This window comes from Gadus chalcogrammus, chromosome 3 (assembly GCF_026213295.1).
Source record: "Gadus chalcogrammus isolate NIFS_2021 chromosome 3, NIFS_Gcha_1.0, whole genome shotgun sequence".
Taxonomy (NCBI): domain Eukaryota; kingdom Metazoa; phylum Chordata; class Actinopteri; order Gadiformes; family Gadidae; genus Gadus; species Gadus chalcogrammus.
In genome coordinates this window covers 18,969,635-18,995,685 of record NC_079414.1, presented here as the reverse complement: position 1 = coordinate 18,995,685, position 26,051 = coordinate 18,969,635, and the positions used below count along the sequence as shown (strand labels likewise).

The window sequence follows — 26,051 nt, the reverse complement described above, 5'->3', positions numbered from 1 at the left end:
CTCAAACTACGAGCGGTATTCGCACACACAGATATTGTCGCTAGTCCCGTCAGTTAAAATTGTAATCCAATTGAGAAATCGGTGTTGTAATCAGCAGCATACAAGCTAGTTATCTTAAAAAGTAAATAAAGTTTCAGATGTGCTGCGTGATGATGTGTTGAGGTTGGCTCAGTAAAACGACTGTTAGGTTATCATGATGCGTTCAAATGTAACATAAAGTAACTGGAAATTTAGTTTTTGGTGTGAAACATGAGTAATACTGTATTACTCATGTTTCTTTATTGCTAATACAGTTGTATAATGCTTTAATACTTTTAGTTTATATAACTAAAACTACTGATGTCAATATCTATTAAGAATTACATGTTTAATTTAAAATGCAATTATTTATTTCCTAAATATTTTCCTCATCACTAAAAGCGCTTCGTATTTCCACCAATTAATAGAAAAGTATCGATAGTGGCATCAATAAAGACTTGGATCGTTAAGGAGTATCGGAAATGGTATCGATATTAATGATCCCATCCCAAGTCTTCACGGCATAGCAACCGCAAATGGCGAAAGTACGCTTCTCCAATACACCTAATGAAAAAAAATAAAGAAACATAGAATATTGAATGGATGTACATTTGTGACGTTTTATAGTGATGTGAAGGTGATTAAAACAGTTTTATTATTATTTGAATGAATGAATGAATTCCCATTCCAGAGATGCATTTATTAAAGTGGTCCGTCTCTTATTGTGATCGATTAATTTAATGAATTAATTCATTTGAATAGCGGCTGCATGTCCCTGTTATCCTCAACTTATGCATGCACGCCCTTCAATTAAATTCAAATAACTTTTCTTTGAGGAATTTCTCTTGTTTAGAATATGTCTGTGGTACGGATGCACGATTCCACTTTTTCTCAGTACAAGTACTTACATTTGGGTACTTACCGTTACAAGTTGTTAATACATTACAGATTAAAGAGCCAGTGAACCCACTGTTTCAGGGGGAATTCTAATACTTTGAGATCCTAAAAGAGGGCTGAGATTTCTAGGAAAGAGCGGGGCGTGTTATCGACATGGTAACGTCCCATGGCAACTTTGTTACTCGTTGGTACCTTTAGGGTTATAATGAGTGGTGTTGTATATAACATGAACCACACACTGTAGCGATATACTATAGATTTCCGGCAATCCTCAACCCCCAGAAGAGGGTTTTAATGAATCAATGCTTGGACGGATGTTCTCCATCCACACAGACCGTAGCGTTATACTATAGGTATCCAGGAAGCATAACCCTCGGAAGTCTGTATTAAATAAATCGCTGCTCAGACAGAGGTTTACCATCCACACACACCGCAGCGTATACTAGATGTGTCGGGGAATACTAAACCTCGGACGCTGGTATTAAATAAATCGCTGCTCATACAGAGCTTCATCATCTACACAAACCGTACCGGTGTACAGAAATTTTCTTTTCTGTACACCGTTTTCCTTTCTCAAACCGTGCTACCGGTGCCCCTTGGTCATGACGCCACCTTCGTTCGCAGCAGAGTTGAATGTTCACAAAGTGTTTTGAAACACTTCAGAGTCCCCAATTTAGAGTCTCTTGATTGGGGACTCATTTCAGTTACAGAGATAAAATTGCATAGATTACAATGTTGACGATCATATAAGACAAAATACCCCATTAAAAAAACAGTTTTGGTGGTTGTTTTGGAGAAGTTTACATGAGAACATGATCATGGTACTTGTTTATTACCGACAATATAGTATAATAATATAATGCATTCATTTATAGTGCCCTTTTCATCCGAAGATTTCAAAGGGCTACAGGTTAAAAGCAGTGCTGTTAAAAAAATATATGTATATATCATTGGCGCTGGCCAATATCAGGGGTCCGGTAGTCCCGTCCACTTGCCCTCTCCTAACCGTCCCATCTCTCCGTCCGTGTGCCAGGGTGCGTAGCGTGGACCGCTCCCAGTCCCAGCTGCAGGGCGAGGCGTCCCAGCAGCGCAGCAAGGCCCTGGAGGAGCAGAAGAAGAGGGAGACGCAGGACGCCCTGGTCCGCCGGCTGCAGAAGAGGGTGCTGCTGCTGACCAAGGTACACGCGCACGCACACACACACTCATGCACCCCTGCAGAATGTGTTCACACCCGCCACAGCGGTAGCATGCATACAAACGAGAACCGCGATGCCCCTCCACAAATCTTCGCAACCGATGCCGTCCGAGCTCTCTCTCTCTCGCTCTCTCTCGCTCTTCCTCACTCTCTCTCCCTTACCCTTGTTTGTCTCTCTGTCTGTCTCTGTATTCTTCTCTCTCTCTCTCTCTCTCTCTCTCTCTCTCTCTCTCTCTCTCTCTCTCTCTCTCTCTCTCTCTCTCTCTCTCTCTCTCTCTCTCTCTCATCTCTCTCTCTCTCTCTCTCTCTCTCTCTCTCTCTCTCTCTCTCTCTCTCTCTCTCTCTCTCTCTCTCTCTCTCTCTCTCTCTCTTCCCCCCCCTCCCTGCCTGCACTGACTGGGACTTAGTTCCATATCGATTTTTCAGTGTGTCCAATTCCCAGGTCAACATGATCATTGTCCTAACACACAAACATTACACACACTCACATGCATACACACACACACACACACCTATATATATCCAGCCCATAAATCCCAAGAGGGATCAAGGGCGCTTTATACCGGTGCGGTTAAAAAAAACCCTCACAGCTTCACGCTGTTTTGACGCGGATGACAAATTGAGGTGCGAGTAATGATTCCGCATACAGGATCCCATTATTCCCTTCTATGCAGACGTTTGGGTGCCGAGGAAACACCGTGCAAATGGGTTCCTCCTTCAGTGTGTTGGCCCTCGGTGACCCCCCCTTCTGCTCCTCCTGGCGGGGCTCTGTGTGGCGGAAGTGACAGCGCAGCGCAGTGTTGTGTTTCTCACATCTCTCATACGTGTCTCAAGGTGTGACCTGCCCCGAGCTTATACCGCAAGGACCACTGAGCTTACCGCAACGCTGGCGGTGTGAAGGCTGTTGCAGCGCTTTACGTGCATGGCCGGCTCACCTAATGGAAGCACAATTGGTTTTTCTCTCCTCCGCTAGATAGGAGTTGACCAAAAGCAATTTAGAGAAAATGGGGTAAAAACTATGATTGTTTTATCTCTTTCTCTGTCTGTCTCCCCCCTCTCTGTGTTTCTCCGTCCCACCGCGTCCTCCTCTCTGTTTTCGCTCTCTCTTATCTCTCAGTTTGTGTGTATAAATGGAGAGTTGCCATCACAAATAGAGAGGCTGATTTTTCATTTAGATTATGTGTATGTGAATTCCATTGCACCTTAATAGACAGTAAACAGCCGTGGGGGTTGTCGTTAGCATTAGCGCCACACAGGCACACACACGCGCACACGCGCCACCAACTTACTTGACCCACAGCCACAATACATCTAGTACCTTGTATTTGGGCGTTCTGTAGAGAATATCGTTTGTAGAAGCTACTTTTGCTCTTTGAACTGTATATTACTTTGTTATCTACTCGATGATAATCAGTAATCTGGGTGAGCAGGCGCCTATGAGTGGTTGGACATCTCGAGAACGTTTGGTTGAGTCTGATCATTCGCATCTTGTTTGACTTGACACAAAGGTTTCCTGATTGTTTCAGCTTGCACGTGGAGAGGCCCATCAGTTGCTTTCTTCGGAAATGTGTCCCAAACGGCCGTCTCATCATGATCAGGCACCATAAAGAGACACTACAATCAGAATGACAAGTCATTCGTAATTCTGGGATTTTTGGTTGTTGTCTTGTTTCCAACATCGCAAGTATCACGAGGAAAGCATAATTTCTCTACTGCGGTTATTCAAAATCTACTTTTTCCTGGGTCAGCAGACTTCATCTTCACCAGGCAAAAAGTGTTTCACAAAAGGCCCAACGAAATTTGTAGAGTAGGTAGTTGAGTTTTAAATGAAAACAAAGACACCCAGAACAACCTTTAGGCATGATCATCCATTATAAAACAAAGTTTGTATGTTGTGTTCATTTAGCAGTTGCTCTTATCCCATTTTAGTTAGCGAGCGGGTTCCAGGTAAGGCTGAGAGCGATCAAAGCAGATACTCAATATTGGAGCAACTACACAAGTTTCCAAATTACTATAAAAAAAACCAAATAGATTGCAGAGTAGCGGCAGGGATAAGAAACCAGTTTTAATGTAATTAGTGGGGGAAGTGCACCACAAATAAACAGCTGTATTGTGTTTATCAGGTCTGTTGGAGTTGCTCTGGGAATCCCATCGATTCTGCTGGTCTGGCAGGTGCTACAGTGTGTCCAAAGGCTATGCAAGCAAACGACCCCTTGGCGGGCATCAATTACTAACGCAATTGAAAATTATATATGCTTGAATATGCATCACCGTTTCATGTGGGACAAATGTGTTTTAAATTATGTAGGTATCATATAAATAAGGTATATCGTACACGGATAGATATAGATCTATTAATAAATCATACATATATACATTTCTTTTACCTTCATGTCTGAAGCATGTACGTTTTGGTCCATGGAGGCCAGGAACAAAGGACACACTGACAGTGACAGTGAGAGAGACAGTGTTTTTATTCCAGAGATGGGCCTCATCCGGTGGAGTGACACCTGAGCACAGAGAGAGAGAGACAGTGCCCGGTTGGGACTTCCCTCCACTGCGTCCCTCGGTGGAGGCAGCTCTTGGTACAGCGCTGATTGACTAGAGTCTATGCCGTGGCGGTGACGCCGACTTCACACACCTCCGCCCTGGAGAGTCTCTTCTGACGAGCACGGGCAGGCCCCCCCCCCCCCCCCCCCCCCCCCAGCCCAAATCATCTTGTCAAAGTGTGAGAGACACGGGCGCGATACCAAAGGAGCGGGCTCATTTTAAATGCTTCATTTACGACAAGACACTTGTCTGTCATAACTCGTTGATTAAATGTGATTTATATCCCCGCCTCTGATTTGAATATCACACGGCGAGGAGATGCAGATGAGCGCTGCCACCGCCTCAAACTCCTCCTGTCATCGCTGCTGAAGCCACGCGGCCGTATCCTCCTCCTCCTCGTACAATCGCAGAGACATCCATCAACCATATGTACACATTTACATGGACGGAATAACGTGGATTCAATGGATAAATGGACTTGACTGATTTTTCCATGCATGCATACATCCACTACCAGTAGAACTCCACTTTGAAATACACACACACACACACACACACACACACACACACACACACACACACACACACACACACACACACACACACACACACACACACACACGTTTTTTTCTTCCCTGTTTGTGTACCTCTGTTGTTGGTATGCTGCTGAGCGTATCGTCGAGATGAGTTACGGTGTGTGTGTCTGTCTGTTCTCCAGGAGCGGGACGGGATGCGCTCCATCCTGGAGTCGTACGACAGCGAGCTGTCCCACACCGACTACTCTCCCCAGCTCAGCAAGCGGCTCAGGGAGGCGGAGGACATCCTGCAGAAGACCCAGAGCCACCATTTGGAGATGGAGGTACAGGAAAACGAGCGGCGTTGGGTTTCCAACACATTCATCTTCTTTATCGGTGTGCCCACCAACGGTGATTTAGTATTTTGGAAATTTTTTAGATTTTTTATTAGAGCTTCACTTTGAGCCGCGAAGGAACATAAGATCTCATATAAATATGAGATCCTGGTGGCTTTTTGAAAGAGGAAAAAAAAAAAAAAGTGTTCCGTGGTTTCTACTTCGGTTGCATAATCTACTGCTGAATCCGATGTCCGCTTATGAAACATGTGCAGAGCTTCAGAGCCGCCGAGACAAATGTGGGAGTGTGTTCTCCTCTGAAATCCCCGAACACTAGTTAAGCGTTGTGCTGTAATTACAATCTTCTAGTTAGCAAGACAATGTACTTGCCTCACTATCATTTTGGATGAACGTGTGCTAACTCTAAGCTAAGGAACCGTGGGGATACCGAACTCCAGGCCGCTGCAGCTGCGACTGTGGAGGCGTAGTCGAGTCTTTTTCGTATTCACACTTGCCATCTACTGTTACTGTTGTCAACTTGCTGACAGCGTAGAAAGTCAGTCAACATCATTTACAATCCAGAGCACTCTCCCATTATCGTCTCTGCGTCTTACATATTCATATTCAACGCATGTGATGGCCCCGGAGAATGTCAATCTCAATATTCACTTAAGGAACTCAAAAGAGCCTCTTTGTGTCAGATTTTTTTTTTTGCAACCATCACTTAGAATATTTCTAGTTGTTTAGTGGTTATGTCAGTTTTGAGGGATTCTCTCGTCCCTAATGTTTTCTTGATGCTCTCCAGGGCCAGCTCACCAAAGCCCAGGAAGAAAGCGGGACTCTCAAACTCCAACTTCAATCCGTTAGTACACACACACACACACACACACACACACACACACACACACACACACACACACACACACACACACACACACACACACACACACACACACACACACACACACACACACACACACACACACACACTCTATTGATTAGAGTTTGTGCTTGTGTATGTGTGCCGCAACAGGGCTCTGACCATTTACTGATAATCGGTAAGCTGCACCCTTTTACTCGCAGTTGTTTTCACGGGGGCTGTTTCCTCTTGAGGCACCCCCTCCCCCCAGATAGGTTCTCGTTGCCAGGGAGACGTCACCTAGTCATGGCGATGAGAATTGATGCGTGAAATCCACCTGTCGGGTTGAGGAGTAATTACTTATTCGTCTGGGGAAGATGAAGAATTAGGATGAGTGCAGACAGACGGACAGACACTTAAGGACAATCAGTCGCAAGGAGGGAGCGGGTCGGAGAGAGAGCTTTAATTCAAACCCAGAGTTACCTCAACAGAAATACGGAACACAATTTGGGTCAGATGTGAGATGAAAATTAAAGGATTATGGGATGTCGATGGTTGCAAAGAAACCCACCAGTTTCTGGTGCGTTACATTTGCGGAGGATAGTCGCATGCTGTGCTGGATTTTGTAGGATTCCATCAGCAACGTTTGAGCCGTGCGTTCTCTGCTAGGCATGCTGCCAGAGACCTCGGCACAAAGCGCTCAGATGTTCGTGTGTCTTCGTCGTTTCCTTTCATTTGGATTTTGTTTTTTCTGTGTTTTTTTTGTGTGTCTCGGCTCAGGTGGAGCTGGAGCTCGAGTCTGTGAGGAAACAGCAGAGCTCCGTTGCCGAGAGCAACTCTGGGATGGTCAAAGAGGAGGTCCTCTTGCTCAGGTACAGGGACACACACACACACACACACACGCACTGCCCAGCACTTATAAAACGCAGCCCGCCCTCATCTCTAGTAGGAGTTGAGTCATCAAATATTCATAGTTTGCTGCTGTGCCATCTTTACTAACCTGTCTGTCATTAGAGCTGTGCCTTTTGCACCCCTGCCTCCCGTTCAAAAGAGATGACGGGCTGTCCTCCCACAGTATGACGGACAGCCGGGAGACATTGAGCCCAGCAATGTGTTCTTGTCCTTTTTTTTTTTTGCAGGCAGAAGATTGAGGATGTTGAGGGGGAGCGACAGCGATTAGAGGAGCAGAACAACATTCTGGAGATGAGACTGGAGCGACACAGCCTGCAGGTGGGTGTACCCTGCGCCCTCCTCTCTGTGCTCTTTGTGACGGATTGACTCGTCTGCCACAAAGGAACCAATTTAACACCCCCAAGGGCAGTGGCGGAGCCCGGCCTGTACGACACCGCAGATTGATTTACAACAAACACTGCCGGGATCTGACACATTTTCCAACACAATTGGACCCAGGTGGAATCTCGGCAGTGCGCACGAGAAAGTTCTGGAACTTGTCGTTGCTGATTAAATTCGGTTCCTCATTGGTGGACGAGAGCAGGGGATTAGAATGGTCCCTAGTGGAGGGATGACTCCTGGAAAGAATACTTGATCTCCTTCCAGCCGAGCTTAGGGTGGCTAGGACCGGGCCTCGCCCTGGCTATGTAAGACAAACACATATTAATACCTTAAATCCACTTTCTAATGCACACACACACACACACACACACATACAGATTCTCTCTTTAGCAGCACTAATAATAAAGAAAGTACACACACATGCAACACACACCACGCCACATACACCCACGCACGCACTATAATCCGTCCTCTTTCATCTTGCAAAGTTGCTTCACTAAAACCCTAATTTGCAGCTGATCCATTGCCTTTTCCTGCGCACGTCTGTGCGTACGTGCATTTGGGTGTGTAGTGTTTGAGTGTTTGTGAGGCAGACTGTGCGCTAACGTCTGTGTGTTTTTGTGTGCGCGCACGCTGTTTCAGCCTTTATTGGATGGGTGTCCCCCCCCACCCCCCCCACCGCCTCTGTATTGGGCAGAGCGGCCCACCAGGGCACCGTAATGAGGCGGTGTGGAGGGCTGCCTTCTGACTCCATTTAGCTCCGGAGGGTTAGCAATCCGAGGCTCGTCGAGCATGACCATCACCTCTTTAGGCAATTGACTATTTTAGGGGGCGTCAAGGTTGCCCTGGCAAGTGGATCACGTCGGTTCCCCAGAGCTGATGTCTGGACTCCTCCATGGTAGCATAACGTAGGTGTCGGCAACCCCAGCAGCCTCTGGTGAACGAAAGAGCGACTCATTGCAGGGATGGGTGATTCGAAGAGAGGTAAATGAACGACTATTGGTGCTTTGCACGCCATGTGGATGTTGTGGATTGGACTCTTTCTGCATTCAGGGTTTTCCTTTGGATGTTTTTGTTTTTAGCACAACTTTTTTGTATTATTGCAAGCATGGATGAGTCGCAAAACAGTAACAGCTTTTCGATATTGCTTACCCCCTATTCACCCAGATTCTAGCTCACCTGCCATCGGAATTAAGATATTAATTTGAAAGATTTAAATGTATAAACACTTTTTCTTTTTTTAACCTCTTCATCCCAAGAAGATCTATATCTATTGATTTTTTTATATGGCCCTGTAGTACTATAGTACCTACATTATCTTTAATTTCAGATGAAAATTCAATATTATGGGCAAATCCAAACCCTTGCAGCTGACCCCTTCCACCTGGCCCGCCTCCACAGCTGCAGCAACCCTGATCTGTGGTTAGTTGCTTTCCCTATCAATCTGGGTAGACTGTAACTACCCACCATGTACATAGTCAAGTGTCGTCAATATGGTGTTTAAACAATGAGCTCGTTAATCAGGCGCCAACAAACTAAATACAGGCTAAATAAAGGTCATTATCAAATTTTGTAGAGTTCCGTCGTAACCGTAACAATCTCTTGCCTTTATCAAGTAAAGCCTCACCATCGTCCCGCCAACTCTGGACACATTTCTAATAATGGGACCAAGCACAGAGTAAGAGAGGTTGTGGAGCAATCATCCAAAAACGTAAGCTTTGAACCGGCACATCTCCTACCCCCTTTGACCTACAGTTATGAAAATTTGTACACATATGCGTCTCTTCATTTTGAACACGGTTATAATTGTACGACTTCTTTAGATTTCCCGCCATTTAGAAATTCTGAGTTTTGTGAAGGATCCCAATTAAAATCCTTTGGGACATACCATCTATGGACCAATATCTATCAATCATACCAGAAGAAAATAATAAATCCAGTAAGAGCCCCTGCATTTGGAAAGGGTTTGGTTATATAACATATAGATTGTCTCCTGTGACTTGAGTTCAGTATAAATATTGTTCAGGAAATCGGAACATTAATTGTTCAGGAGCCCCAAATGTTTAAAGTTCCCATTACATGCCCCAGTTGTGAGTGTTATTAGCCGTTACAAGCCGTTTTGAAAATCTGGCTCTTCTGACATCAGAAGTGGGTGTGTCCACCTAGATGTGTGCTGGATAGATCAGTTTACCAGCCCACCTAGTGGACTGTAGCAAACGTTGATCATCTATCTGTCTCCCATCTAGGTGGACACGCCCACTTTCCAAACACACCTGGTGGCATGTCGTGGGACCTTTTTTAATTTGAGCACAACCACATTTTGGGCGTTTCGGTTGAAGATCCTGCCCAAGTAAGATGAAGTCGATCGACTAAACCGCCCAATAATTTGATCCTCAAATACAATTTGGCCAATCATCGTTGGTGCTGACGTTCTTAATGATACATGGGTCAATTTATCCAGATTCTGCATAGAGGGTGCTATAGCAATCATCTAAAGTGCTAACTTTTGGCAAGCATATCTCCTGACTTCTTCGTCAGGAACCAGTAATGTACAACAACATGGCCGCCAGAGACCTAAATTGATCCATTCAGCTTTAAGGGCCCACACCTTGGGTATAACTTGGCAAGCAATATCCCTGAACATTTTGACCTACTGTCGTAAAACTATGTTTGCGTATCACCAGACCCAACCTCAGGTTATTCCATTGTAATTAACCCTCTTAATTAGGTCATATTGGTCTGTATCGGGTTCTGCCCTGCTGAATGCAGCTTTAATTCATGGTTGTTATTTATGCTCAACCAATAAAGCTTGTGGAGGCTAGATCTTTAAGCTTCATTGTATATATTTTTTGTTAGGTTGAATCTTTTTCATTCTTTTTGTTTAAATAATTAAAATATCAATTTAAATAGATTAAACAAGGCAAGCGGTTTAAGCATATTACAGTAACATGCAATGCCTGTCCACTGGAATTACTGTGATCACCTCAGATGCTCAGCAGCACGGCTGCTGGATTAATCCTGCCGCTGTTCCACATCTTTTCTGTACCACGTTGTATTGGGATCTCTCGCCTCACTTTTTTGGCCCCGATCTCCTTCCTTCACCGTACAAACAGTCAACCGCAGCGTGCATAACTAAAGAATAGTTCATTACATGCACTGTTTATTTGTGTAGGTGATCCACCCTGAACTTGTGTGTCCCTCTTGGCTTAGGATACCTTTCACCCCGGACAACATGGTACTGTGTTTACAGTGTGAGTTCTCTTGCAGGTGTGTGTGTGTGTGTGTGTGTGTGTGTGTGTGTGTGTGTGTGTGTGTGTGTGTGTGTGTGTGTGTGTGTGTGTGTGTGTGTGTGTGTGTGTGTGTGTGTGTGTGTGTGTGTGTGTGTGTGTGTGCGCGCGCGCGCGCTGCAATGCCTCAGCGTTGTTGGCTGATTATGCAAACGGAGGAGTGAGGCCACTAATTAGTATGTTGATGTACCTTTTGTACCATAGTTGAGATGTGGGCTCAGCACCAAACAGGCAATTTGGCCCCATTACACGGAGAATGATTATATTATATCAAAGTTAAAAGCAAGCAAGCAGGGCCTTGATGACATTTCTGTGTGTAGTTGACATTATTTTTGGGGTCACCGTGCTTATTGGCTCCTTTTGAGAGGTCATAAGTAGGCAAGCACTAATTATTATTATAATATATATATATATATATATATATATAAAATATAAATACATTGTAAGAATCATAACGACAGAATATCACGCTGGTGTAGGTTTCATCCAACCTTGAAATGCTAGTACTACTACAGGTGTCTGGGCTTGTGCTTTTAATGTGACTGAAGAAACTTGAATATATAAAGCAACGCAAAAACAATATGTCAATGTTGCTTCACTAAGAGTATTTATGCTCGCTCTCTCGCTCTCTTGCTCTCAAGCTCCCTTTCCCAAGCTCTTAGTGTATTCACTCTGCAGGAGTGCGCTTCAGAAATGGACTAGGTTCTGGGTTTAGATTCATTGTTATTGTTGGCGCCATGAATAAAAGATGTGTGCCCCTGGCACTCCACCTTGGGGCCCATGAGACGACGTAGCGGCAAAGCGGGGATGAATGTGTGCATGTAGTCGCTCTCGGAACAGGGTGACCGGACACACTGTAGTACACAGTCAAACATCAAAGGGGAAATCTATGATATCTTTATTTGCCCGCGTATAGTTGATATTATTTAATCTTGCGGGATAATCCTCAAGGCTGTTTATCAACCCAGTCGTCCTCATTCCTCCAATGACGTTCATTCAGTTAACACCTGTCTGTTTTTCTTTGTTTCAAGGGTAGAGACGACCAACTAATCTCTTTCTCTGCCCTCGCTTAATTTGGGCTGTAGCCAATAGGGGCTGGAACACCAACCGGTTCTAAATGGGATAATCCGCTACCGTAGCTCTACATTCAGAGAAACGTATTGCTTCAACCCCCATGCACTGTAGGCCCATGCACTGTAGGCCATAAAAGTGATAAAATAAGCAAAAATACACAGAACATTCTGTGCTCAAACACCGCCAGGGAGCATTGGCCTGAATCTGGATAAGTCTTATTGGGGAGGGAAACTTTTGTCTTTTTGACATTGATGCAAATATTGGCTGCTCCTTTTCAAGACTTGTTTTTATTTTTGCAGGATTTATTGCCCCGATTTCCATATCACCTGAATATAATGTCCTTCAACAAACTGGCTCAAAGATTTAAGGGGGGAAAGTGGAGGCAGACAAACATCAAATCGCTTCCCTTCCTCTGTTAAACCCAGACCTCGTTACTGTGTGTGTTGTATATTTTTCTGCGTGCGTGCGTGTGTGTGTATAAATAAACATGCTTTCTGTCCATTCATTCAAATATCTTCTACTGGCCATCTCTTTTTCTATTATGGATGACTTTATTTCAGAGGTTTTATTTCTGTGAGAGTGTGACGTCCTCACCCATATCCATGTTGTCTCATCTCCCCGTCCGTGTCTCAGGGCTGTAGCACGACAGCCTTTGTGTGTGCCTCTGTTCGCCATGTCCTTCAGGGGCGTCTCCTCTCCTCTGCTGTAGTCCCCTTTTCCTCCTGCTCCCGTCAAGGCCTGTAGTTTATTTGGCAAGAGTCGCTCGGGGCCATATGGAATGTAATTTAAACCGTAATCAACAGAGTGTGTGCGCGGTCGTGAGTGTCTTTGCGCGCGCGCGTGTGTGTGTGTGTCACTGCGTGCTTGTGTGCGATTGCGTGCGCGTCGGTGTGTGAGCGATTGTGCACACGGTGATTGTCGACGTGCGTGTCCCTTTTTTTTTTTTTATTGACATTGAGCTAACATAGACTTTCATTTACCCCGTACTCTGGCAAAGGCAGAATGAAACAAAATTACAGCAAAAGCAGGGAATCTGTTTTTATTTATTTTTTTAGGAAATCAAATTACATTTCTGTGTGGCGGGCTTCCTCTCTGAGTGTATGCAATATATCCTTGGCCCACTTACTGCCTTTATTGCCGGTTCTCTTATGTAATTTCCTTGCGACTATGGCTGCGTTTCACTTGCTAGGGTGCTTCCTTGGGCTGCACGGCAGTTCTAGGAAATCAAGCCACACAGGGCCAGTCCCTGTGGCTGTAATCTGCACACGAGACCTCCTAAAATGGCTCCTTCCAAACCCGGGGTCTTATGTTTTAGTGTTTCGGTTCCCCAGTCCTAAGCACTAATTTGAAGGGATGTTGTAGCTGTATTTTTTAATTCATAGCGCTATAAATAACACAACATATGCCGGAGAACACAGCCTGACCGCAACACCACTCCGTCTTATCACTGCTCTCTGGTAGGCCTCTGGCTAAAGGGAAAGCATCAAATTGTCTGCTAAATGCGAGCGTGAAAAGACGTCTCAGACTGAAAAAAAAAAGGAAATAAAGACCTAAATATATCAACAGCACGCAGTAAACTACACAGCCTCGTATGATTTACATCAAATAACCCTGGACCGGATCCTTGTGGATGTCTCATGTTCCGCTATTGGAATACCCATCCATCATTGTTGTGTTTGTTAGTGCTGCTGCTGTGCACCCAGTCGTATCACCCAGTTTGATAAACATCAAATGGAGAAATAATGATCATATTTGGAAAAAGAGAATGCTTTTATACACATACACACAGCGATACATAGATGATCAGTCAGCAGGTCACTTCAGAGGCTCACTGTCTTTTTATGGCAAGTTCATTAGAACCGAGTCAAGGCAAATTATATCCTCCTTCTGCTCACTTTGCCTTTCTATCTTGACACTCTCACTCCCTCTCCCTCTCATCTCTCCTCCTCTCTCTCTCTCTCTACCCCCCATCCCTCTCCCCCTCCCTCTGCAGGGTGACTATGATCCAGTCAAGACCCGAGTACTTCATTTGAAGATGAATCCCACGAACGTTGCTAAGCAACAGAGGCAGCAGGAAACGGAGGCTCTTCGGGAGGAAGTGACACGACTGCGGGAGCACCTGCGCTCGCTGAAGGACGCCGGGCCCCTGGCATCGCAGGACGACCCCCACACTGGCAGCCCAGGCCTGGGCCTCAGCCTGCCCCCGTCACAGGAGGTGCTCGGTAAGACGCACAGAGACACACACAGACACACACAGACACACACAGACACACACAGAGCAGTGAGCCCTGCTAGTGCTCATCAGCCGATAACTGAGGATAGCTTACGTTTGGTGAAGTGACCTCCACACACTCGCTCTTATACATCACATGTATTCTGTCTAATTAACTCAACAGTTGAAAATTATCTTGTAAATGAGGTTTACACCAGCAATTATCACACGTTTTTGTAGGCAAATGGAAATGAACTGGCATTTACATTTTTTGCACTCCCTTATCACGTTGGCGGATAACTCCCGACAAGCTCCTGATTTGCCCTCTTCCCCTACACAAGTGGAGTCAGAGGAGCCATGCATCATTATATGATAAAGAACATTCCTGCATCCCTCTTATGGCTCGGGAAAGGCTGACATTGGTTATTAATCGTGAGGATTTAATTTGACCTTTTGTGACTTATCCATGTGTGGAGGTTTCCCAACGGAGCGATGTTGATGGACCTTCCCCAACCGTCATTTTTAATAGAATAATTATGCAAAGTATATTTGCAAATGACATACAAATGGCTTAATGGGTTTACACAGTTGAGGATTCGGCACAGACAACGGCAGTGTTTTCCATGGCAGCGTTTTGGTTTTTCCCCCTCAGTGGAAATCTTGTCACTTGTCAATCCCTATTCTGCTCCTGACATTTGACATGTTTTTCTTGAATAAACCAGCCAATTGTTGACACAATAGACGACGTACATCCAACTGCATATTCCCCCCGAAAATCCAAAAGCACGCAGTTACTATAAAACGGCCTCCATCTGATATAAATGCCTAAAGCGTGTGTACTTGAAGATGAAAGCTTTAAAGTACAGTATTAACTTTATTTTCTACGTTCAGTATAAAGTGAGAATGACTTACAGATTTGCTATAGCTTTGGTGGACCTGAACATTGTGAAGGAGAAAATGGACTCCTCCGGGTGGAAATGTTATGTTCAGTGTTGTACATTGGGTTAGGGTGTGGTATTAGTCTCAATGGAGATCAAAGAGGCTTTTAGGCAATGCATGATTGGAAGATGTGGGGCAAGTGGTCTCACAAATCATCTTAAGTCTGATGGCGGACTACCTAAAATCTCGGTGAACTTTCTTTCACTTCAAACTTGTATCGACCAATCATGTTTCTGGGAGCTGGCATGTCTAGCCGTACTTTACATGGAATGGATCACTACACCCATCTCAGATTGAGAACAGGACTGATAACCAAAACAATAGGATCCTCTTCCCATTGTCGTCTCCCTCCTTGACCAACAGCAAACACAAGCCTGGCCAACACTGGTAAACTAAACTTCTCCCGTTGCGGGCAGGAAGACGCCAACGTCCTCAAAGGGACATACAGTGTTATCCGTCAATTGGCATTTCCCTGTCTTACTCAGATTCAGACGAGTTGTTGGTGCCATTTATCAATGTCCGTCCAGAAGGGGAGTTGCTTGACTAGCATTTCTGTTAGCTGCTTCAATTCACTTGCAGAGTTGCAGTGCCCTTGTTCCAGCTCATGTGAATGTAATACACTTTTAATTACTTTAAAGTAAAAGACCTCGGATGTGTTCCAAAAGGTTGCTTATTAAAAATGAGTGCATTAACTACATTGTAGTTTTTCTACAGGCACACAGTTAATTCTGCTCCGTTTCTGGAAAACAATGTTGAATTGGGTTTGAAGGTGCAGCTTTTGGAATTGAGTAGTAACTACATTTTTCTTTTTTTGTGCATAATAGTTGCATCTCAGACATCGTACATCTCAACACAAGTGATAACGAATGCAAGACAGGAGAGGGACTGGCATTCATGATGACAGGGTTATATAAATTTAATTTTATTAAGCATTTAGGGTCTTTAAATATGCTGGGCTAATTCATCTTCGCTGAAACGTCAGAAAATTCTATGTCTCTCAACCAGTCGGTTTCTCTCTCTCTGTGTGTGTGTGTGTGTGTGTGTGTGTGTGTGTGTGTGTGTGTGTGTGTGTGTGTGTGTGTGTGTGTGTGTGTGTGTGTGTGTGTGTGTGTGTGTGTGTGTGTCGCTTACTAAGATGCCTGCATACCATCCGAACACAGGATCGGTGCTTAAATATCATGGAGCCTTTTCAAAAGATCTTCGCTAACAATGCACAAGCAGGCTTTTCTTCTCAGATTCTCTCCATTTCCATCCACCTTTCCTTTTTATTAGTCCCTGAGCTCAGTGTGTGTCACCCTCTACTGCTTTTCTTTAATCGCTCCTGTTACATGAGGTACATAATTGGTAATTGAATGTGTGGTTAATGGTCTTCGTTTATGGACTACATTAATGCACACAGGGATTATATCTTGCGAGGTGAGAGAAGAGCTCTATTGTCAGGAACTAATGTGTGTACGATTGTTGACGAGTCAACCATTTCTTGATATTTCAATATGAATGGATATGGCTGATTGAAGCTTGGTTGAATTAAATCTCTTAGTAAATAGATTGCAGAAATTTTACCTAAAGGTAGGGTAGAGGCAATTCATTTTAGACAACTTTTTTTTCAGATTTGTTGAAATTCTCTTTTCATCCCGACAGCAATCAATAAATCAAAGACTCTGTGTCTGTCGCACGCCTGTGCCCACGATGCACTGCTGGTGCAATTATAGTATCAGCTGCTTCTGGCTGGGTAGTACCGCAGAGGGTAACCCGTCAGCGGCACATCACAGATAGCCTAATAATCACAGTGCAGGAAATAGCGTCAAATTATCTCTGTGTTTGTAGACTAGCTTGTGTTGTTACTGGCACTCGTTTTGAATAAGCGACTACTCTGAATACATTGGAAATGTGTAGCAAGTTTTTAAAAGTGTATTCTCCTCAAGGAACCGAAGCCAGGCTACTGTAACTCTGCAAGTCGGAAGCGGCTAGCGGAAATGCCAACAAAGCAAGCTTCCCTTCTGGATGCACATTGTTGAATTTAACGACTTTTCTGAATCTAACTAAGACAGGCAATCGCCAATTTACAGATTTCTCGGGGTGGCCCTTCAAGTGTAAACTTGCTTATGTGGAATAACTATCATCTCTTAATATGGCCCAGAGCCAGGGCTATTCCAAATACCTATTTCTAAGATTTGGATGATTCAAATTTATTTTATAACAAATAGCTGAATGTTCATCCTTAACGAGCCCAATTAACATTGACCAAAGCCCAGTAGGCTTGGGCGAGCCTTTATGTATTAATTTAGTCCAATCCTGGTTATTCTAGGTGGCCAATATGAGATCCACTGGCCAGGGGGCGGAGAGAGGAAAGAGTGAAAATGTAATTTAAAATAATGAAACATAAAAAAAAAATGTTAATAGCAATATCTCCTTTAATACTCTTGGTTCTGTGCTTGGTGCGGCAATATCACAGCAGCATGTTCCGTTAAACGTTATTATCTTATCTTCCATATCACAATCCAATTCACATCCATGGATTAATTTACGGAACACAGAGCAAAGTTTGGACGAGCAGGCATATGGAGAAGCGGGTGTCAGATCCATGGAAAACAGACAGGAAACTGGTTTTAAAATGAACATATGCTGTTTAACGGGGCTAAGCGGTCGACATTCTGCTCCACCAGAAACATCTCTCAATGCCAAAAAGGGCATGGTTTCTAAAGCAAATTTTTTATTTAATCTTAGTTCTGATATTACACTTATTGTTACTATACACGGAGCACACCTAGAATCCGTCTGAAGGTAGGGCGCTGCCTCCCTCACATTATTTTACCGTTCATCAGACATAACGGGCGCATGTGCCCATTGGCCAAAGCAGAGCAGAACGAGTTATTTCAGACGTGGATTCTAGAGCCAGTACACTCCGTCACATAGTATATCTGGCACTTTCCAGCGCTAGTCATGGTCGGATGCGTACAGAAAATGTAACCTAATCGGAACAAAGTGATTCATTCGTTAGCGAGTTACTTTTATCTATGTATGGTTTGGGCTTCCGGGGGTGGAACGGATTGAACAAGATTTCATTGCGTACTTTTCAATTCATACAAACAAGATTACTTTAAATACTTGAATTTAAGTCTCTGCTAGCAGTGTTTGGTTTTAGGGCCTCTGTGGTCCTTGTGGAAATGTGCAACTTTGTTATTATATTTAAGAGGCATTTTGTAAGAAGAATTCGAGTCGGAAATGTTTCGCAATATGGTGGTTCACTCAATGGTCTGTTATGACCCTCACCGAAAAACTTATCTTCCCCTGAAAACAGGTTGAAATTCCTTTCAACCACTTTCTCCTCAGTGTATTGTTGTACAGCAGACATGTTTCTGGGTCTGCTTTGTCTGAGGGACCTCTATATTTTTTCACGACCTGAAAGAAAGTTAGACCACTAGTGCTCTGGAACATTTTTCAGTTCAGAAAGGGTATCTGAGGAGAACCATTAGTTACGTCACTGCTGGATCGGTTCAAATTCGGCCGAATGTTCTCTGTTGCGAATTTACGGTTTGGAGTAAGAAGAGCATTTCCAACATCTGTAATTTTTCCAGATTAACTCTTTCTGGAGGGCGAGTGAAAGGAAAGGTCTGTTGTGAATAGGGCCCTTTAATGTCACTCCTTATTCATCCAGGGTGTGTGTGTGTTAGTCGCTTTTTTTTTTATTTGCACCTGACTCGTTTAGTGCACTGATCAGAAACGCTTATAATTGCTGTGCCTCTCTCACGCAGCAGAATGAAACCCTTTTAAAGGCTGTTATATATGCAAATATACAGAAAATCACAGGCTTAGGGTTAGATAATAAATATACGGAAAAGCATGAACTTCTGTGACTGTTTTATCTACAGTGTTAAAAAGCTTATTCCCGTCATTGTGTCTGCATGCTTTTTTTGGCCTCCATTATTAAAAAGCTGGGCAAAGGATCAATCTGTGGGTATTTTGACAGCTGCCATAAAATGACAAGTTTCACATAATCTCACTCAGGAAAAAAGTGATGATCACCGCTGACAAACTCGCACTTCCATTGGAAAGGAGGGACCCCTGGGACGCATGGACAGACATGCACACTTATACCGCACGTGCAAGGAGACACACCCCACTCTATTTATAGTTTCCCGACACCTTCCTGTAGAAATAGTCAAATAGGCAAGAAATAGCAGACAAGGCGTTCTAGGGGTGTGTGTGTGTGTGTGTGTGTGTGTGTGTGTGTGTGTGTGTGTGTGTGTGTGTGTGTGTGTGTGTGTGTGTGTGTGTGTGTGTGTGTGTGTGTGTGTGTGTGTGTGAGAAAAATGCTGACCAATGGATGTTCTTGGTTGCTTGCTGTTGTAGGAATGACTGACTGAGTGCCCGAATGAACTGACTGGTCGTGATGAAACTGGCATGGAGTAATACCTCTAATAAGAGCAAGGTCAAACTGATGCTGGAAGGCCAACACCTACTTAGTATCATGATGCAGTGTTTCATTTTTACCCTGCCATTTGCCATCTGAATATGCTTAGTCAGGATTTCAGCACGTTACCCCGCACATCAGCATAAAACACAACTGATGGATAATGTTAATCGTTTGGTGATGTGTTTTCTCCCCATAGTTTATAAATAATGGAATCCGAACCCACCTATGATCTCAGTCCAAAGACCATTACTTAATTAGTCGGTGAGACTACTGGTAAATCCATCGGTGCGCTCCTATCGCAGCACTTCGTCCAGAGTAGGGGGCCATATGGAGTGTGAACAGTCGTTCCTCGCGGGGTACTGGTGTTTGATGCGAACTAGAGCTGAGTTCAGACATCGTATATTGCATCTGTTCCTGCTAAAACCTCCAAGCTGTTGGTTAAGGCAAAGCACTTATGTTCACGCAGGTGGCATATTGTGTGAATGTTTAAAAGTCGATAGACGAGACGCCCATGGTTTTCGTTTAACATGATAAAAGGAGAGATTCATGTGCGCGTTCGTACGTTTTCAAATGAATTAAGTTGCTTGTCGGTGCAAATGTCTCTCTGTTCCCGAGCACTGCACTCTCGCGTTAATATGAAGGCCTTTTGGAGATATGGGTCTATGAAATGTATCACATTACAACAACCGTGACGCTTCGTGCTCGTGTTACTAAGAACAAGCTTAACCCTCTGTGTTGTATCAGTCACAAATACAATCCAAACGTATACACTTACCGAGGGCGGCAGTAGCTCAGGAGGTAGAGCGGGTTGGCTGCTAAACGCATGGTTGCTAGTTAGATGCCCGGCTCCTCCTAGCGGTGTCCCTGAGCAAGGCACCGAGCCCTAACTGCTCCCGACGAGCTGGCTTGTCGCCTTGCATGGTTGACTCCGCCGTCGGTGTGTGAATGTCAGGTCATTTTGTCAAGCGCTTTGGGTAAAATATAAATGCTATATAAATGCAGTCCATTTACCATTTACCTACCCCCCCACAGCCCTCTTATGCACATATTGTATGGTGTTTGTTCTGGCACTTAATGTTGTAGCGCCTTAATGTACACAATCAGATCTATCTTTTTTGTTTACAGGGAATGAGTTAACCTCAACATTGTTAGTGCTTGGCACTAGGTCCCTGCTGTACCGACAGCGAAATATTGTTTCTCTTTCTTCTGACAAATGTACTTATTGTAAGTCGCTTTGGATAAAAGCGTCTGCCATATGGCCCAAATGTAAATGAATATTGAACACTTGTTCGGTTGTGTGACGGGAAATCGGTCTGGACGTTTGATCAAATTCAAACAAACATCACGGTGTGATAGAACGCGATTTGGACAAAGCAAAGGAAAGAGCAGTTTATATGTTGACTGCTTCCAATGTTGTGTTGGTCATACTATAGAAAGGATTATTGCTTGTTTAGTGAATAATACAGAACATAAGGAACTTTAAAAAGAAAAATTGCATAGTAAATCACAATCTCAATATTGGGTGAAATAATTGCCATTGTTCAGCCCTTACGGGAAAAATCTCGCCGGTGTCTCTGTCCAGCATTGACTCCGCATCACATTCTCCGTCCTCCCTCTACCAGATCTGCGTAAGCAGATGGAGAGCTCCGAGATGAAGAACAAGCGGCTGAAGGAGGTGTTCCAGAGGAAGATCCAGGAGTTCCGCACCATGTGCTACGTGCTGACGGGCTACCAGCTCGACGTCACCACGGAGAACCAGTACCGCCTCTCCTCTGTGTACGCTGAGCACATGGACGACTCCCTGCTCTTCAAGAAGGTTTGTGTGTGTGTGAGAGGGCATGGTTTGACTGGCTGTTTTTGCTGTGTGTGTGTGTGTGTGTGTGTGTGTGTGTGTGTGTGTGTGTGTGTGTGTGTGTGTGTGTGTGTGTGTGTGTGTGTGTGTGTGTGTGTGTGTGTGTGTGTGTGTGTGTGTGTGTGGGGGAGGGAATGGTTTGACTGGCTCTTTTTGCACTGTGTGTGTGTTTTTGGCCCTATGCCAGTGTCCGTGCGGTTAAACACTGCGTGTCCCCATATCTCTTGCCTCTGAAGAGGTTCCGGTGCCCTCCTCCCTGCCTCTCGAAGCCCTTTTGATCTTCTTTTCATCCATTCTTCTCTCATTGTCTCCGTCGTTTTCTCTTTTATCTTCTGAAAATGCCTTTCACTCGTACTGCTTTCCTCTCTGCGTTCCCTCCTCTTTTTGTCTCTCTCTGTCTCTCTCTTTCTCCTGCTCTCAAATGTATTTCACCGAAAAGAGCTTCAATGGCGAGGTATGACATGGATCAGTACTAGGACTGTCAAAATAAAATCTCCCCCCCAACACACACACGCATAAATATACATGTACTTATACATACACAAACTTGCATACAGGGAATGCCCCAGGGTATTTATAGTGGTCGATTGCCACTGCCTCGCTCTTGGGCTGGGACTGTTACTTTAAAGGAAGATAAGGCGGAGAGGGTTGTGTGTTTGTGTTTCCTTTGCGGTGTGTCTAATCTGGAGCACTGAGCCCACCTGCGACCCTGCCAGGGGAGATAATTCACTGTCGATATTTATTAACCTCAGAGCACCATCCCACGCCAATGCATGCATGCTGATTAACCCACACTCGCGCACACATACACACACACATGCACACACAATTCCTTATAGTTGCACTCAAATGCACACCTCCTCAAATTCCACCACACAGTGTCACACCTCACTTCGACGTGCCTCCAACGCTGTCGACCCAAGCATAAATATACATATATATGCATGTGTATACACATGCAGGCACGTACTAACACACGCACATGCACACAGATAAGGACACACACTGAGATACGGACACACATGGTTGGACGGCAGATGCCAACACCTCTGCTATTTGTATTCCTGGTGTGTTGGCTGCTGTTCCAGTGTACATGACGGCTGGCCACCCAGGAGAGACAAAAGGGTCTGTACTACTAATGGAATAGGACACGCATGTACGCACACGCATGCACGGATACACACGCAAACACGTGCACGCAAACTAGCACGTGCGCCGCGCGCACACAAGACATCCACTGTGGGGAATACCGTGCACGGCTGGTGTTTATTGGCCAATTCATTTGTGCACGATTTTTTTAATCTTGTAAATAACAGAATATAACAGATTAATGTTAGGGGAAGGGATCAGGCGAGTCGGTAAAAAAGAGAGGAAGTGTGGATTTTTCGACCAGAACTCTTAACATTTGAATCCAATCTGTAATTACTTGTACTCACCTCAGCTAGCAGATAATCCTCCGCTAATATCCAAATCTAGTAGTGTAACACAATCTAATCCCTTCCTCTGACAGTGTTAACTGTCTAACCCAGCTCTGTCTCTGTCTCTGTCTATGTCTCCCCCTTCCTTCCCTCATACATGGGGTATGTATTTCCACTCCACCAAACACCCATGCTTTTACGTCTTACACAGACCTGTATCTAACTTGAATTAGATGGCAAAAGTTTGGCGTTAGTGTCAACCAGATTCATTTCCTTTTGTCTAATTTGTTAAACCGTCTCCAACTAATTAATCCCTACTGTGCACATCTGAACACTTTTATCCCTGGCGTTATCTTAAAGCGGATAAATCTCACAGCACAGACCAAATGTGTGTTTAATGATCCGCAGTCAGGAAGTAATCAGCAGATTAGATAATAGTATGGTACATTTTGATAAGAAGGGTAAATATGAAACTGCATGCTTCCGTTATATAAACAGGTATATTTATACATTGATGCTATATGCAGTTGCTTGTTTTATGAACTTAGTTTCATTTTAAAGGTCTTGTTTTATCTAGTTTGGTCACACAGTTGACGCAGAACATCCAACACATTTTAACCAAGGACGGCTTCTCCTCGGACAAGCACTCAAACATTCATAAATATAAATCTCAATGCATGTTTTTTAAATACATACAATAATTATATGCTCCTCATGGCATATCAATGCCATGAGGAGCTTTTATTTGGGTGGGGAAAAAAACGAAATAGTGTGCAGTAGGGTGGCAGGGGTATTTGAAGCGCACCCCTAGGTGAGAGGTTTGATTAGCCTTGGTGATTAGGTAGTTATGATGATGCTCATCAGGCAGATAAACGGCTCCGCTTGGTACGGGAGCAATTTGACACACTTGATCCTTGCAGAAAACCTGGTGGGGTTTAGAACTATTCTTCAAACTTTAGTTCAGATTTATTAAAAAAATAGACGAAGAAATGTCGTTACAGCACAAAACAATTTGGTTATCGATCGACATGAAACAAACAAAGCTTTTTTTCTGTATTCAAGCTCAGTTCAGTTCCTTTTTTCAGTTTATGTTAAGCTTCAGATGTACAACTTCAAATCCTCTTTTCTTTATCCGCATACTTGCCTGATATTAGGAGTTTTAAAAAAAGATATATTTCCCTATTATTGTAACGGTTTCTAGCTTGGATCATGACGCTTGGCTTGCTTCGAAAAAAAGTAACCACATTCATCTTAATTCTATATGAGACCATGTTGGCTTTGCAATCTCAGAGAGCAGACCAACCACTGGGCTTGGACAGTTGGACAGCCTCTGCTGTTGATCGGACGTTTAGCACACACACACTCACACGCTGAGCTGCAATGTGTACACGGCGCTGATTTATTGCTTCAAGAGGTTCGCCAACAACGGCTAAGAATCCCGTCCTCTACTGTTCCTCTTCTCTTTCATCCTTAATGAAAATACGAGATACAATCTGGGACAGCTCATTAAAACCTCACCGCCATTAACTGAACGAGAGGACTGGGTAGAGAGCCATCTTAGAGGGGTGGGGGGTGTTGGAGTAGTAAGGAAGGGCAATGTCTACATCTTGTTCTGTTTGAGTGATTGGGGTCTTAAAGACGGCTTGTGGTGTCGTCTTAAAACTGTGAGACCTCTGAGGTTGAGTGCAGATTATACAATTTTGCGGTTATTTTAAGAGGTCCCTCGCTAATCGGGAATGTGGTTGCAATATTTACTGCGTCCCCATTTAGAAACAAACACATGCCATGGTTCCTTCCATGTAGCCCACTCATGTTATTGCCAAATGTCAATACAATTTAAAAGCAATAAAATTTACTTAAAATGAAGTTTAAAATAAAGACCTACTAAAATCCATGAGTTGATGGGATCGGGCTCTTAACTGCATCTGGTCTTAAAGATTAAATATTATAGACATTAAACCAAACCAGTTAAACTGGAAAGCAATGCAATAGTGAGGAAGTCATTTTCAAGGCTTGTTCCATTTCATTCAACATATTTCCAAACCTACCACAAACAAAGCATAATGGATGAAAAGCATGTCATCCATCATCAAAAAAGTATTTGAATAGGCTTTTAGTCAGAGGAGATGAGGTATTTTACCTAAAGTAAACAAACACAGAGGGAACTCCCTGTTTCAGCTCGAACTTCAAATACTATGTATTTAAAACATGTTTTGGGCTGTGAGTTCTAGGAAGGAGGTGGGGGGAGGGGTTGTTATCCCCATGACCACGCCAACTTTGCTACTTTTTGTAGTACCGTCGTTGTGTATGTGCATTATGGGTGATGAAATTCGTATTACTCCGTACCGTAGAGTAATATTTTTGAAGTGTCTGAGAAGCTTAACCCTATCTCAGACACGTACATCAAAATCCAGTACTGGCCAGACGGAGATCAATACTTCCACAAACCTCATCACCGGTGTCCTTTAGTCCTGGCGACACTGAGTATCCTCAAAGGCCCTTTGGTGTCACGAAATGACCATTCACAAACTGGTTGACAGAAAATGGCAAAAATATAGGACATTACTATTTTTTCTCAAAATTCCAGTCTTATTTTAGATAAAGTTAAAATATTGTAAATGGTTTTGGGTTCACTCGCCCTTTTAAGAATGCAAATAGTTAAAAAAAAGCGGAGGCTCAAGCGAATCGTTATTTCTTTGTGCATATTAACCTTCGAAGGAAAGTAAAAACCATTAATCTGAATACCTGGTATTACCTCCCCAAAAGGTCTATTTGATGTAGTTACTTTTCGTAAGGTCAGCAGATCTAATTTGCTGAACGCCTGGCGTCCATGTACCCTCTCTCATCTGGGCCTCAATGTTCAGCCTTAAACCAGAAACTCTCAGAAATTCTTCTACACTTGTTATTGACATAAGGAATGACATCTTTATTTCTGGATATTGCTATTTCTATATCCGTGCACGTTTGTGTGTACTTAATCCTTCTTGTGGAGTTAGTCATTTTTCTTATTAAGGATTACAGACAGATTCTGACCTAGAGAGAGAGAGAGAGAGAGAGAGAGAGAGAGAGAGAGAGAGAGAGAGAGAGAGAGAGAGAGAGAGAGAGAGAGAGAGAGAGAGAGAGAGAGAGAGAGAGAGAGAGAGAGAGAGAGAGAGAGAGAGAGAGAGAGAGAGAGAGAGAGAGAGAGAGA

General features: G+C 43.9%; 1 protein-coding gene across 1 annotated transcript in view; it reads left to right on the top strand.

The window, feature by feature from the left end:
- The window catches only part of mad1l1 (mitotic arrest deficient 1 like 1), a 45,753-nt gene that overhangs the window by 12,415 nt on the left and 7,287 nt on the right, over window positions 1–26,051 (top strand). Inside the window, exons 11-17 of the mRNA XM_056586484.1 lie at window positions 1,949–2,093; window positions 5,379–5,519; window positions 6,316–6,372; window positions 7,150–7,241; window positions 7,509–7,599; window positions 14,017–14,245; window positions 21,214–21,407. Coding sequence (XP_056442459.1) covers window positions 1,949–2,093; window positions 5,379–5,519; window positions 6,316–6,372; window positions 7,150–7,241; window positions 7,509–7,599; window positions 14,017–14,245; window positions 21,214–21,407 — 949 coding nt within the window. The remainder of the gene's footprint in view (window positions 1–1,948; window positions 2,094–5,378; window positions 5,520–6,315; window positions 6,373–7,149; window positions 7,242–7,508; window positions 7,600–14,016; window positions 14,246–21,213; window positions 21,408–26,051) is intronic.